This window comes from Melopsittacus undulatus, chromosome 5 (assembly GCF_012275295.1).
Source record: "Melopsittacus undulatus isolate bMelUnd1 chromosome 5, bMelUnd1.mat.Z, whole genome shotgun sequence".
NCBI classification, from domain to species: domain Eukaryota; kingdom Metazoa; phylum Chordata; class Aves; order Psittaciformes; family Psittaculidae; genus Melopsittacus; species Melopsittacus undulatus.
Genome location: NC_047531.1, coordinates 29,729,916 through 29,744,809, shown reverse-complemented (window position 1 = coordinate 29,744,809; position 14,894 = coordinate 29,729,916). Strand labels below are relative to the sequence as shown.

General features: G+C 40.4%; 1 protein-coding gene across 1 annotated transcript in view; it reads right to left on the bottom strand.

Moving 5' to 3' along the window:
• The window catches only part of DNAJC2 (DnaJ heat shock protein family (Hsp40) member C2), an 18,964-nt gene that overhangs the window by 970 nt on the left and 3,100 nt on the right, over window positions 1-14,894 (bottom strand). The window contains exons 4-15 of the mRNA XM_034062846.1: window positions 13,602-13,700; window positions 11,221-11,362; window positions 9,981-10,061; window positions 9,137-9,202; window positions 7,364-7,455; window positions 7,146-7,267; window positions 5,470-5,619; window positions 5,097-5,185; window positions 4,941-5,010; window positions 3,188-3,372; window positions 1,521-1,621; window positions 524-631 (exon numbers count right to left, since the gene is read on the bottom strand). Of these exons, the coding sequence (XP_033918737.1) occupies window positions 524-631; window positions 1,521-1,621; window positions 3,188-3,372; window positions 4,941-5,010; window positions 5,097-5,185; window positions 5,470-5,619; window positions 7,146-7,267; window positions 7,364-7,455; window positions 9,137-9,202; window positions 9,981-10,061; window positions 11,221-11,362; window positions 13,602-13,700 (1,305 nt within the window). The remainder of the gene's footprint in view (window positions 1-523; window positions 632-1,520; window positions 1,622-3,187; window positions 3,373-4,940; window positions 5,011-5,096; window positions 5,186-5,469; window positions 5,620-7,145; window positions 7,268-7,363; window positions 7,456-9,136; window positions 9,203-9,980; window positions 10,062-11,220; window positions 11,363-13,601; window positions 13,701-14,894) is intronic.

The window sequence follows — 14,894 nt, the reverse complement described above, 5'->3', positions numbered from 1 at the left end:
ATCTCTAAACAAAGCATGGAGAAGTTCAAAGGTAACATCTCTCATTGTCATCTGGGTGTTAACTTGCTGTAGCTGCCCTGTGAAGCTATAGTGCTGGAGCAGCAGTGTAGCTTTTCATTTTGTGTTTCAGTAGTCAGGAAACACAGCCTTCTGCAAGTGTCTGGAAAAGCTGATGGGCGGCATTTGGGGTTTAACAGGAGACCAAAGCTGTACAACAATCCTGTATCTCGAGTGCATCCCCTCAGGCCTACTTTTACCTGGAAAAGTAGCACTCTCTGAGGAACACATGATCTCAGCATCGGACTTGACCTGTTGCTTCACCAGGAAGCATTTCAGACTGGTACTCTTCAGTTAACTGTGACTTGTACTGTGTGTACCAGCAACCTTCAAATCCAATTACAGAGCCTGGATCACTTACTTGCTACATGTGTTTGTTCATAAACAAGTCTTAAGAAGTTCCGGATTACATTCTAAGAGGCACAGGGGAGACAGCTCTGGAAGAAGGCTCCTCTTTCACCTTTACCTTCAAATCGTTCTGAGGGGGCAGCACTGTCCATCTGAGGCACCACACCATGCTCTTTCTTAAATTTGTCAAACGCTTTCTTGTTGATATCATCTTTTTGGTGAGGGTCTGTGAGCAAGACATGGAACAGTGATCACTGCAATGAAGTTAAAGCCAGGTGTAATGATAAAAACATTGTCTAGCAGATTATTAGTTTACAATAACCACGTTATCAAATACCCCCAATTCCTACTTCCTTTAAAATGATGATAAATAGAGTGGTGGATTAAAAAATAATCTTTCAGGATCAAAGACACTCTGCTCAAAGTGTCAGGCTTTCCAGCCCCTATCCCGCTCAGGTGAATACCTCTTCCATGTAAACTTAAGCCCGAACCTGCTACTTCAGTGAAATCAAGAGGGATTATTCTCTCAAATAAGGGCTGTGGCAAAAAACTTGCATATTACCCGCAGCACAAGCATGTTGCAGATGTAGAAACACTCAAAGTCCAGGTCCTCCTTGAGCAGGGATGTGGTTTGGAACATTTGGAAAATAGGGTTTTTTCTTCTATAGTGGGATGTTTTGGTTTTCTTTGAGGACTTATACCAGAGCTGTCTAGGCTCCATTTACCACATGAATGCAGGTGTCTTACTCTGGTGCTGGATCCCATTAATCTTTTTAAAGTATCTCTATAGCTTCCTCAGTTCCATTCATTCTAGATGCCTTCCTTTGTAGGGAGCTTTCCCAGAGGCCCATTTGCCTCTTTCTGAGTGCAGAAGAGCCTTGGCAATGCATGTGGCCTACACATCTGTGCATCAAGCTTAAGAGAATTCCTGAGAGTCAGTCATGAGGTGGTGATTTACACAACATTAGGCTAAAAATGCTGAATTGCATAAATGCTCTGCTATTCTTTTGGGAATACAGAGAGGATTTTCTCATAACAGAAACAATGCAGTTCAAAGCTAATCTGTACAGAAGCATGCATGCCATCTCGTTACAGAAATAAGGTAATATAGATACCAAGCTTTTGGAGGCTCTTGGCTTTATTGATGACATCTTTTGCTGTTCGTTTCATTCCAGTAGTAGAGTGCAAGTTCATGTAATTGGCAATAACTTCCCACCTAAAGCAAGAACAGAAAGGGTCAACCACTGTATCACGTAATAGCTTATCTTCATACAAGCTACAGGCAAACTCCTGTACGTATTTAAAATGACTCCTAAGTTTAATCCTACCTATAAACTATGGTAATAATGGTAATTATTCTGGAAAGCTTTCAGTCACTAAATGCAGATGTTTCCCTTAAGAATTCAGTCAGCATGGGTGAACATTTTGGCTTCTGATACAGAAAAAGTGTGGGTAGAATGCTCAGCTGTTGATTTCCAGAATTCCCTTAACACCTCTGACATTAAATACTGCAGGCTGCACTGAAAAGGCTAAGAAGGTTCTAGCTCTGTGTCCACCACCCCTCAACAGAATATCTAAACATCAGATAAAAGGCCTTCAACAGGAGAGAGCTGGAACAGCCTTAGCCCCACAGTTATTCCTAGTGAATTCTTAGGAAATGGAAGGGAATATTTACACCTGATCATACAGGAGGATCATAGAATCTTAGAACAGTTAGGGTTGGAAAGGACCTTAAGATCATCTAGTTCCAACCCCCCTGCCATGGGCAGGGACACCTCACACTAAACCATGGCACACAAGGCTTCATCCAACCTGGCCTTGAACATCACCAGGGATGGAGCATTCACTACCTCCCTGGGCAACCCATTCCAGTGCCTTACCACCCTCACAGTAAAGAATTTCTTCCTTATATCCAGTCTAAACTTCCCCTGTTTAAGTTTCAAACTGTTACCCCTTGTCCTATCACTACAGTCCCTAATGAAGAGTCCCTTCCCACTATCCTTGTAGGCCCCCTATGATATCTAGGGATTATATCTAGGCATGTGTTCTCTCTGAGTACTCAATTGCTGAGCTGCAGTGCAAAACCAGGTACTGGTATCACCTCCACAAAGATTATGACAGCTTCTTTCTTTATCTAAAAGTAAGTACCCAAATCTTGTAATGGAGGCTTCAAATCCTTGAATCCTAAGTGAAGGGATTCCATTCCTGGAAAAGAATGGGATTTAAGGCATGCTCCTGTTGTTGATGCTTACTAGTGAACTGATTGCCAGTGCTGCTTTCGGTGAATCCCAGCCTTTTCCTTCTACCCTGGCTCTCCCTTGGAGACAGCTGTCAGATTTAACTTGTATCTCTGGATGTGTTCCTCCTGCTCTGTAGAGGAGAAACCAGCCTCACATTCACTGTGGAGCTACAGGAAGTAACTTACATACTTGTATTACTGCCTTAATCATGGTCACTGCTTGTTTTGTTCTCTGCTTAGTGACTAGTGCCTATCCTATAGTAAGCCCTGTGCAAACATATACCTTGGCACAATCTTACTGATAGACTGAGGCCCAAGTTTGGGGAGAGATAAGATACAAGGCTGAGGTAATGCCAGTAACATGTAGGGCATGGTACTGAGAGAAAACAAACCACAGGCTGCTCAAAAGTCAAGAGAAAGGAGGAAGTTTAGGGAATCCTTATACTGACATCATACTTAGGATGGTCTGAGAACAAGTTGTATTATACTTGTTACTTAATGTAAATGGCTAGCAGGACTTTCAACATCAAACCCGAGAAGTACCTTGAATTAGTCCCTGCTGGGAAGAGGTTCACAGCTTTAATTAACAACTGTAAATCATCTTCAGGCCAATTTTTGCTTGCCCCTCCACCACCAGTGGTTGACTTTTCTGAACTCTTTGTTGCTTGGCGCATCCGAGCTTCTGCCTCTTCTTTCTCTCGCTTTATTTGTTCATTTATTTCTTCTATCTGAAGAATTGTAAACAAGCACAATTTATTTATTTACTGTTACGTTTTACAGTGACAAACCCCTCTGGAATTGCTCTGAGTCTTGAATTTGGCTTAGTTTCTGTTCTGTACATTACACACAAGAAAAAAGAGAAGCTTCTCTGGTCCAATATTATTTCCATACATCCCATGCATAAATTTGGCCATCCCAGATTAGGAGCTACAGCAGGAATCCATCACAGGTTCACTAGGGAATTACATGAACACTCTCAGGATTAAGGCAAAACTTCTGAATCTAGCATGAATTTACAGGCTAACACCTGACTTACAGGGACAGATCCACAACAGTATTAAGAACCTAAAGCAAATAATGAGGGCAGTTCAACATCCTAGTTCAATACACCAATTCCCAAATCTTCCAACCTGACTGCTGCCTAAGCCTGGTTATGCCAGAAATTCTCAGTTACTATGGCTGTGCTAAGTTAGCATTAACTGCAGCCGCCCAGATTTTAGTAACTACGTGCTTACTCAGGGTTACATGTCTACATGTACTTTGTTAGAAAGCAATTCAGCAGAACTTGTGTTATCCATTGCACATCTGTGAATGGAAATCATATCCTGAGACTGTGGGTGATATATCTTTAATGTATCTGCTTCCAAGTATGCCCAGTCCAGCCTTGGCAATACTAAAAACCCATGGACTTATGCCTGTGGCAGGATGCTCAAAACAGGTTTCTTGCTATCTGTTAATAAAATCTTCCTGGCAAAAGGAAAGCTGCATTTATAAGAATTATCTGTCAGGTAAGAGTGGAACAGTTTTAACAGAGACTGAAAGGTGACTGTCCCATGTTTGGAACACTCCCCTGCAGACTGAGGATCAGATTCAGTCCCCTGAATTCAGTTGTCTGACTAAGTAAACCTGACCCTGGGATGGGGACACATCATCTTCAGGCCAGGAAAGAAAATTCACAGGTGTAAATCCAAAGCAGATGAGAGAAAGCATCTTATTCTTTCTGCAGGATGTAGGTTCAATCTTAGTCCATGTGGCTTTTCCCTGATGGAAAATCTAAGCACAACCTTGCTGAGTTTTTAAATCTTGATTGCGTCTTGCTTTTCCCATATTTTGGTATCCCCCAACTTGTCCTTCCAGTGCCTACAGCCTGCAGCAGTCCTTTCGTGAATCTAAAATCCCCAGGTCATGGATATCAGACTAAGACTTTTCTTGTGTAAAAGAATAGGTTAAGACTGCCCTCCTTCCCCTTTAGGTAACTGCTACCCATTGCTGGTAAAATTAAGTTCCCCCACTGTTTCTGTATACTGTACAAATGGTAGCTTTTGTGTCTTTTACTGATTGAAAAGGTGGATTTTTCCCTTAGCTGGCCCTGGTTATTTCACCACCCATGAACTATGTAGCACTCACTATGTAAAATGGCACAGAGATCAAGTCTGCCTGGAGACCATTAAACTAAGGTCTTGGTGTTTAACAGGCAGGATTCCATGCAGCCACGTTGAATCTCACTTCATTCAGTCACGTAGATGTCCCAAATGGAATTACTCTGTTATTTTGATTTGACACTCAGCATAATTACCTGTTTTACTACAGCCGCCTTTCCTCCTTCCCTTGTTGTGGATGTAAGTGCTTCATTCAAGCATTGCAGACTAAAAATAAATTATTAAGTTACAACGGATAGCTAGGAGAAAGATGGGTATCAAAATGAGCAGGAATCAGCAGCAGGGAGACTCACCTTGCAAGCTCAAGACGATCACAAAGCTTTTCCACCTCCTCCATCATTTTAACACAATCTGCCTCATTATCAGAAAAGTAATTCCAGTTCTGGAAGCAGAAATACATGTTCTACAAAGTTCTTGAACTTTATTGTCCCGTTCCTTCAGACAAAGGCTTAACACACAGCATTCTTCAGCCACTGCTGTGTTTGCACCTATTTGGTCAGCTTCACTCATACGGTAAATACGTGTTTTAATATTTTGATTTTTAATAAACCCACTTTCCATACCCATCTCCAGCCGTAAGTACAAGCATGTGACAAGATTTGATCTAAGCAAATATAATAATTTCATTAATGTAACCTGTATTTCACTATAATAATATTCAAATACCTTGCACGTTGTTCTCAGTTTTTGCCTTTCTTTCTTGATGGCTTTTTTCTGTATCTCTTTTTCCTTTTTTGCTACTAATGCCTGTTGCCTAAATTCTTCTTCCTCCTTTTCTTTTGCTAACCGTGCAGCTTCTAATTCTGCTTGTCTTTGCTGCAAAAGGAAAAAACAAAGAAACCTCAACAAAGTCACACTATTATAGGGTCATTCAGTCATTCCATATGAAAATGTGCTGCTTCTGGGGTATGTTTAGGTTTTGTTGTTTTTTTTTTTTGTTTATGTGTGTTTTAGCATCAATTATTTAATGTTTGGTTTTCAAGACTCTTGAGGGACGTGGTGAAACACGTACCAATTGGCATCAATTCAAATACTCACTTTGAGGGCCCCTGGTTGATAAATCCTGACTTCCCTTACAATGAAGATACAATGCTGTGTAAAATTTCCTGTGCCTGCCCCAAGAGTACAAGCTGGGAACACTGCAGTGTTCCAACATTTCTGCTGCATCATTATTAACATAATATCTTACAGTGCTCCAGTGCAGAGCCACAAAGATGATGAAGGGAGTGGAACACCTCTCTTATGAGGAGAGGCTGAGGGAGCTGGGTCTCTTTAGCTTGGAGAAGAGGTGACTGAGGGGTGACCTCATCAGTGTTTACAAATATGTAAAGGGTGGGTGTCAGGATGATGGAGCTAGGCTTTTTTCAGTGATATCCAGTGGTAGGACAAGGGGCAATGGGTGTAAACTGGAGCATAGGAGGTTCCGCGTTAACATCAGGAAGAACTTGTTTACTGTAAGAGTAACAGAGCACTGGAACAGGTTGCCCAGGGGGGTTGTGGAGTCTCCTACGTTGGAGATATTCAAGGCCTGCCTGGACAAGTTCCTGTGTGATGTACTCTAGGTTACCCTGCTCTTGCAGGGAGGTTGGACTAGATGATCTTTCGAGGTCCCTTCCAACCCTTGGGATTCTGTGATTGTCTTTTAAGTCACTTTTTAGCACCTTACAGTTCCCTTTCATTCCTGGTACTGCTTTCAGAGTTGTCTTTCCCAAACTGTTAATATTAATCAAGTATCATAGAATGGTTTGGGTTGGAAGGGACCTTAAAGATCATCCAGTTCTAACCCCCCCTGCCATGGGCAGGGACACCTTCCACTAGACCAGGTTGCTCCAAGCCCCATGCAACCTGGCCTAGAACACTGCCAGGGATGGGGCAGCCACAGCTTCTCTGAGCAGCCTGTGCCAGTGCCTCAGCACCCTCACAGGGAAGAGCTTCTTCCTTATTCCAAATCTAAATCTACTGTTTTTCAGTTATGTTACCTCAGTGTTTCATACCAACCAACCATTCACAGACCATATGCACAAGGCAAGCTGCTGTATCTGTTTTATGGAAAAGGAAAGCAGGCCATGGAACTTAATGACTGCTTCTAAACCAGAGGAAGTGTATGCAACAACAGAAGCCAATTTTAGCAGTTTATTTTTGTTTCAGATCTGTGCTGCTTTTGTCTCATTCTCGAAAGGATGTCAGTCTTGCACTGCTTGTTGCACAGGGATCACAGACAACACATCTTTAAACCCCAATATCATTTTAACAGTTGCCTTCTGACACATCTAGAAGCTGATGCAGTGGATCAGGTGTGAATGAATCAGTGTTTTTCAACCCAAATAAACTATTTAACTTACTTTTTCTTTTGCCTCCTGTTCTTTTCGTTTTGCTTCTACCTTTGCTTTCTTCTCTGCTTCTTTCTTTGCCTTTTCTTCCTCCTTAAATTTCTTTATCCTGGGATCACAGCTGTATGCATTGTCTGGCAGAAGAAAAGACGCATCACATACAAAAGAAAACCAGATTTGCACTGTTAGTTCACAAATCTCTTTAAAACCCCAGCAGTTTATATGCTCACCAACAAGTGTCCTAATTCTGTTCATTTCTTCTTTTTTTCTCAGTGCTCTGGCAGCTCTGTTTTGCTTTTCAATCCATCTCCTTTCATCTCGACTAAAAAACGAAAGCAGAATTAGTTCAGTGCTAATACACTACAGTGTCACTCTGCTAGATATACATCAACAAACCTTTTAGAGTTTCCCCACACAGATGCTCTTCTCTGAATACTTCAGAAAATGAAGTTCCAGACCCCAAGCTCATATCAAAAGCTAGTAAGTGTTCACAGCATTCCATAAACCTGACAAAATAAGCTGCTTATCTGTCATCACAAGGAATGAGATCATGGACTTTCATGCAATCCACTTGTCGACCAAACATTAAACCCAGGCAAAACAACTGAAATGCCGGCATACACTTTAATTAAAGGGCAGCAATATAATCAGTGTCAATTATCTCCATTTTACAGAACGCAGGTCATCCCAAGTAAACACATCTGCACAGATAGAACACCTTCTATGGAGTACTGTAATACCCCAGTAAAACTGTGTCCAGCTCCCTCCAGTAAAACGCAGCTCAGGTTAAATAGATTAACACTTGGGTGCCTACATCTGAAAGTATTTGTCAGTGCTGTCAAGGAAGAGACAAATTTCTAGCAGGGGTCTATATCCTCATCCACACATCCAAATGCATAATATACCTCAGAACAAAGAGAACAATCCCCATAACACAGCAGGAGACTACTACAGTGTTTAAGACACAAACATCACCTTTGGTAAGAAGGGCTAACAAGAATCATGGCCATCTGAACAGAAGCTGAAACATAGTTCTAAGTACAGCAGAGTATGTATCATTTGTCTAGACACTTTTAAACAGGACACTAAGGACTGGAATAAGCACAAAAAAAGAGCTGTGCAAATAATTCAAGACCCTTCCAATGAGAAGCCTTGAGCTCAATCTGTGTAATTTACCAAAAATACAGGTGATGTGGAACTGGTTACAGTGCCTTCACAGAATCTTCACAGGAGAGAGTACACTGCATTCAGAGAGGCAGGAAAAGGTGTAAGAGCAGAGGAACAAGTGCCTAGTGACAGCCTAAATATGGCTGTTTCTAACCACAAAGCAAGCTAACCACTGAATGTAACTACAAAACTGATTCCTGTTCAAACTTGGAAGCAGAGGTTCATACAATGCAAGCTATGGTTATACAAGGATGACTAAGTGAAAGGTCGTGTCCCATGAAATCCATGTTAAGACTGAACAATTTGCTGCTCTAACTTGAACATTCTGTGTTTATAAATGTAGGAAGGATAAAAATAGAATGTATTTTCCAACAGCTACACGGGCTGAGTAATTCAACAACTATCACTACATCAACAAATTCAGGATTCAATTAACATCGAGCCATCAGAACTAATCTCTGAATTTTAGAAAGTATCACTTGTCTCAGCACAGCTTAATAAATAGTTGGAGAGAAATGATGCATGCTTACTCATCCATTCTGTTCTGGCTTGTGTTTGCAACTTGCTGTAACTGCAAGTCTAAACTTAGACAAACACACATTTCAAAGCACCTCAGAACCACCTCTGCAATGCAAACCAAGAACTACCTCAGTTGCACAAGTAAGACAAAGAGAAGCCCACAGTCAGTCCAGTTAAAATCCATGACCGACTACTGAACTAGGAGACTGGAATTCTTAGTTTGGCTACCTTTCCTCCTATGACTTCTCTGATAGGAAGTTGGAAAATCTTGCTGTATCAATCTCACTTTCCTGTCAAATTTCTTTTTATTTACATACCATTCTGCTTTTTCTTTTTCCTCTTCATCTAAATAGGAAAACTCTCTCCAGGAATCAAAATTATACCTAAAGTAAATTAGAAGAGAAAATAAAAAGTGAAGAAAGAAAAAAACCAAAACTATTACAGATAACCTACCTTTTTTACTATTAGTTTTTTGTAGGCACTTATACTGTTATTTATACATAATTTACAATGACGCTGTATGTACAAGTACACTGCATGTACTGTATGTACACGGTGATTCCACTGTGTTAAGTCAAAACACAAGATGCTATTAAAAGTAATGATTCACATCTGTCAGCACTGTAAAACAGACTGCATTTTAGGATGGGATCAGTCTTATCAATTCTAAATGCCTACAGTGCAGTTGTCTAAGTTCCCATTATAGGCAATGGAGATGCAGTGCAGTCTGTAGAGCTCAGAAATTAATCTTTATATAAACGTCTGTATTTAACAGGTAAGTCAAGATATAAACTCTACTGACTTTATTGGACTAGACAGACCTCCTTAACTAGAGGAACTTAACTGCCTAGTAGATACCTCCACTAAAAACACAAGTTAGGTGAGATGAAATCCACTGCTAGGCTGTGGGTCAGTGTGGTTCACAACCACTGTGGTCAGAGAACCATCAGAAGCTCCTGCTGTAACCGTGAATTCACAACATGGATGTATTAGCCCAGAGAAAAGACAGCTCAGTTTGTGGAAGGCACCAACAGCTGTGGGGTAATTTCGTATCACTACTAGGTCAGAACAGATCCTGCCAACAACCTACATGTGAAAGGGGCTGCAAGCCCATGACATCGCAGATCTTGAATGCTATGAATAGAGTACTGGCTAACTTACCAAAATGAATAGAATGCATCTACCTCTTCAAATGAAGAGTTCATGTCCCCCAGTTTAGGAACATTTTTCTTGTTTGACCACCTGAAAATAAATTGATATATTCAAGAAATAATATAACCTGATTTCATAATATGGCATATGTTAACTATGGAATCAAAACACCAAATCAGAGGCTGCCTCCACCAACACAGAGGGGCACCAGCAAAGAAGAGAACAGGAGAGAGTTCCTTCTACACATCCTTCAGATTGGGCCTCTTTTGTGGAGCTCCCCCAGAACAGCAAAATCCTCCTGACTGAGTTTGGTGTGCCTACAAGGAGATCTGATAGAGCACAAGCTGTCCTATAGCCATCAGTTCTCCACGCACATTCTCCTGATAGAGGAGCTTAAAGAACGTAGACAAAATGTGCTCTGTGAATAACTTGGCTCTGTAGTAGGCTACAGGAAGTTTTCCATGCATTCTAATGGAGCACAAGGGAATAAATCATGCTCTGCTTCCATTCCATTTTTTCCCTACAAAGAGTGAAATCTTCCACAGACTCTGGAATTTGTTATTCCATGACATCGCATCCATTTCCAAGCAGAGAAGGGAAAAACCCATCTGCCAACCACAGACCCAGGTCTGAATCTCTGGAATACTTGATAGAAGATTCAATAATGATAATGATCAGAATGTGTTGTAAAGTGCCTCACACAATAAACCACTTTTTTCCCCCCCATACAGGTAAAAGGTGAAATAAACTTCTATTGTGATAGCCTTAATACAAAGTTAATGGGCAAGCAGGAATCAAAGGCAGAAAGAAAAAAGACGCATTAAGAGAGAACCACCAAATACTGACAGTTACATTTATCTTCTCTTTTAACCTGGGAACATAACTACTGTCTTCTGTTAATGTCTCACCCTCATAAGAAAATAAGGAATTGTTAGTAGCATACACACACTTGGTGTAGCAAATAATTTTAAGATGAAACAGTGTGTGGTACAAAAAGCAGAGTAAGTTACATGGAGCTGAGAACAGCCTTGGTTTTTAATCTCACTGGTCAAACCCAATGCCACCACTGTTAACAGCTCACTTTAAAATTAAATAATAGATAATGCACTATTTTACTTGTGTTCCCTTTCTAGCAAATTAATGCATCTCCCAGCATCCCTTAAAATCACACCTGCTAGGAACACAATGCCAGAAGAGTTTGCAAATGCCGGTCCTCCAGCAACAGCAGAGGCGGTCTGACAGAGCTTACCGGGCGTTTCTCTCAAAAACTGGTGAAAAAACTTCAAAGAAGTTTTCTTTTGCTTCACTTTTGGAAGGTACAGAGTTATCAAAAGTAGGGTCTATGCTGTTAAATGCTCGTCGTTTCACAGGATCAGATAATATTTCATAAGCTGAAAGAAAGTTACCAGGCATAAAACGTGAGACTGAGGTGAGTATTTCCCACCACGTGGGATTGTTACAGAAAAGGCTGTAAATGATTAAAAAGATGCTCTCAGATCTATGTTTGATCTCTCATTCTGTACAGCTCGGTATTCAATTATTTTAGCGACACTAAAAAGCACTGCTGTCAATCCTTGGTAAACTAAGCAGGAGGAAAATGTTTACGAAACACAACAGATTTAACCACTAAGATGTACAAAGCATATTCAAAACAATTTTGTGGCAGTACATTCAATTCAGGCACTGGGAGTGTGGGCATGACAACTTAGGCTTTTATCCTACACCAGATCTTTGCAGCTAAATTGGCAAAACATCTAAGATAGGCACAAAATAGCAGCAGTTCTTGAGTTAATATGATGCAAGAACTGGCAAGAATAGGAGCCCATTCATTAGAACTTTTTCAGCTCATGATAAAGTTGTACTGAGACTTGGAAAGAGTATAAATCACCACACAGCTACTAGCCAGAACATGCACACAATCCCAGTTCTCCTGTAAAGTCAGGGAGCATCACATTACTGAATCTTACATCCTGGCAATCACACATTGTAGCTTCAGTAACCTTGTTTTTATTCCAGGATGCGTGGAGTTACTTTGTCAGTTCTACAATGCCCACTGTTTTTTTTTCAGTAAATTGAAAAATTGAAGGAATCAAATTAATTTTGTGATCATTCATGGGCTTCCCAGGCTGCATCCCTGGACAAAGAACACTGCACCTAAAAGGCGGCATCTAGAAGCTAATAAGCTGAAGGAAACGTTGGTGCTCTGGGGTTGTGTAAATGGATCTTGCTGCACATGTCACTGCAAAGGAAGGGATGTAAGTGACTATGAATGAACTGCTGTCTGCCAGCCTTAGCTGCCCCTCTGGGAAGGGACTTCTCTCTGTTAATACTCTAAATGACCCAAATTATATTCTACATCACAAGCTAGGAGCTTCAGTAACCCTCATACCATGTTCCTGATGCAAGGAATTCTGTGCGCATCCATTGGCTCCTCTTCCACTTAAGAGATCTCCCTTCCACACAGATCCAAAATTGTATTCCTACATACAGTGCTGGAGGAACAGAGTATCTCCCACTCATTCCTTTGTCAAACCCAGCCCTGAATCCCACCTACATACTACTGTCTTTCAAGCTTCTTAATTCCGCTATGACATGGTGCTATTTTAGACACCCCTTCCCTGCTACAGCATTTCCTTTCTCCAAGCTGCTGCCCAGAAGTATTACTCCTCTTCTGTGCCACTTTGTATTTTCTGTTTATCCTTAAACTTAGATCAGAAGCAGTTAAGGAGAAATATTTTCCTCCTTATGTGTAGAACACAGAGTATATCCCTGAATTCAGGTGCAGGCTGTTCATTATAAGTATTTGCTGGTTTCTGACAGGACTGCAACTATGGACAAATAATTTCCTTTGGGAACTTCTTACACTTTGACATCTAAACAATCAATAGCTTGTTTAACACATTACCTAACATTTTAACTAGTATTGTAACAAGAAACTCACAAGAAGAAAGTTTAGAACACACAAATCCCAGGTTTTCCTCCAACATCAACCTTACTGAGGCAAACAAAATATTGTTTAAAATAAACAAAAAAGCCAAACTCCAAAGCATTTCTATACATGTTCAGTCATATATCTAGAACAGTCCCTGCAGTCTTTGAATCAGCCAGCAGTAGTGTTCTAGGTCACTACAGGCAAGAAGAGAAATGTTATTCGACTGAGTTCACTCGGTTATCCGTGGGCAAAGAGAGCAGCTGAAGAAACAGATACCCTAGATCAAATCAACAGATGCTCTGTTGACAGAGTAAGTTCATTAGAATTCAGTTTTTCCGATTGCTGTTGGTGGCTCAGGGAAATCTCTCCATAGCACAGCAACTTATCCCAGGTAGTACCACCTCTAGTAGTTCACATTTCATGTGCTGCTACAAAGGTGCACACTTTGTCATCAAGTGGCACAGCAGACAAACACCTGTCAGTTGCATCCCCATACTGCTCCTCCCCAAAGGAAAGTTACATTAATGTGATCTCTATTTATTATATTAAATAAATATGTCTATTTATTAACTGGTAAAAGAACTTCTCTGGATTTTAATAACTGATGATTCTTTAAAAGCCTAATAAAGCACTACAAATACATTTCAGATTATCAAGTAGATTGAGAGTGTACCTAATAAAAGAGATCAATTGCTTACCTTTAGTTATGCATGTAAAATAATCATTATCACCTTCTCCTATCTGTTCCCCTGCAGCTTTTCGTTTGTCTGGATGATGTTTCAACACCATGGATTTATCTATGAAATACATGCATTACGTTTAGAAATGCTTCTTCATCACTAATAGTTTATTTTTCACAAACTACAAAGTAACATAGTAATTCCAACTGACATTTCCCTAATCAGGTACTTTAAAAACAACCAAAGCCAAAAAGCAACCCCAAAAAAACGTAAGGATGGAAACAGATGAATTAACAAATGTTCTTTCGTAGAATTCTAGAATTAATTAATTTAACAATATTGTCAGAATTTAGAATATTGCATCTTTGCTGGGACACAAAATAACCACAACTGAGGAACCTGTGCAATCATACTGAAGAAAAAGGAAACTAATGTAATTTTAGTTATTTCTAATTAAAAGCAAAGTCGTTCAGATAAAGTCAAAATTGTATTCTATCCCTTTACTCAAGTTCTGAGCACAGTCCAAGGTGGAACTTAGCAAGGGAACTACAGCCATGTGCTGGTGAAGACTGCTGCATGTAACATGGATAACACATATGGGACTTTGTTCTCTCCTTAGGCCTAAATCCTAAGATATAACTAGCACATACAAAGTATCTACTGAAGTTGCCACCAAGGTTGTCTTAGTGTTTAAACAGTAAAATCAGATTTTAGACTTTCTTAGACAAAAGGTTTAGCCATATTGTCATACAATGTAAAACATACCTTGTTGGCTTGCTATACAATACCAGAGAGAAAATATCATGCAAGTAGTTAGAGCAACCTGCCTTTTGAGAAACAAATCAGAATCCTTCTCAGCAATAGGAAATCACAGTATGTACTGATGAGAAAGACTCACATCTCTATACCCCCATATAATAGCAGAGTGCTGTCAGGATCCTAGAGACATGCCCCAGTTCTTGCTTTAAAAGATTATCAAGACCACTAATCATCACCAGAGCAGGTGCTCTGTGCTCCACAGTGGTGCTGCTAAGCAACATGTACTTAAGGCAACATTATTTATAGAATTGTAGAATGGTTTGGGTAGGAAAGGACCTTAAGATCATCCAGTTCCAATCCCATGGGCAGCGACGCCTCACACACTTTGTGATCTTAAGGTCCTTTCCAACCCAAACCATTCTACAATTCTATAAATAATGTTGCCTTAAGTACATGTTTAGTGTGAGGTGTCCCTGGCCATGGAAAGGACCTTAAGATCATCTAATTCCAACCCTCCTGCCATGGGCAGGGAAACCTCTCACTAAACCATGT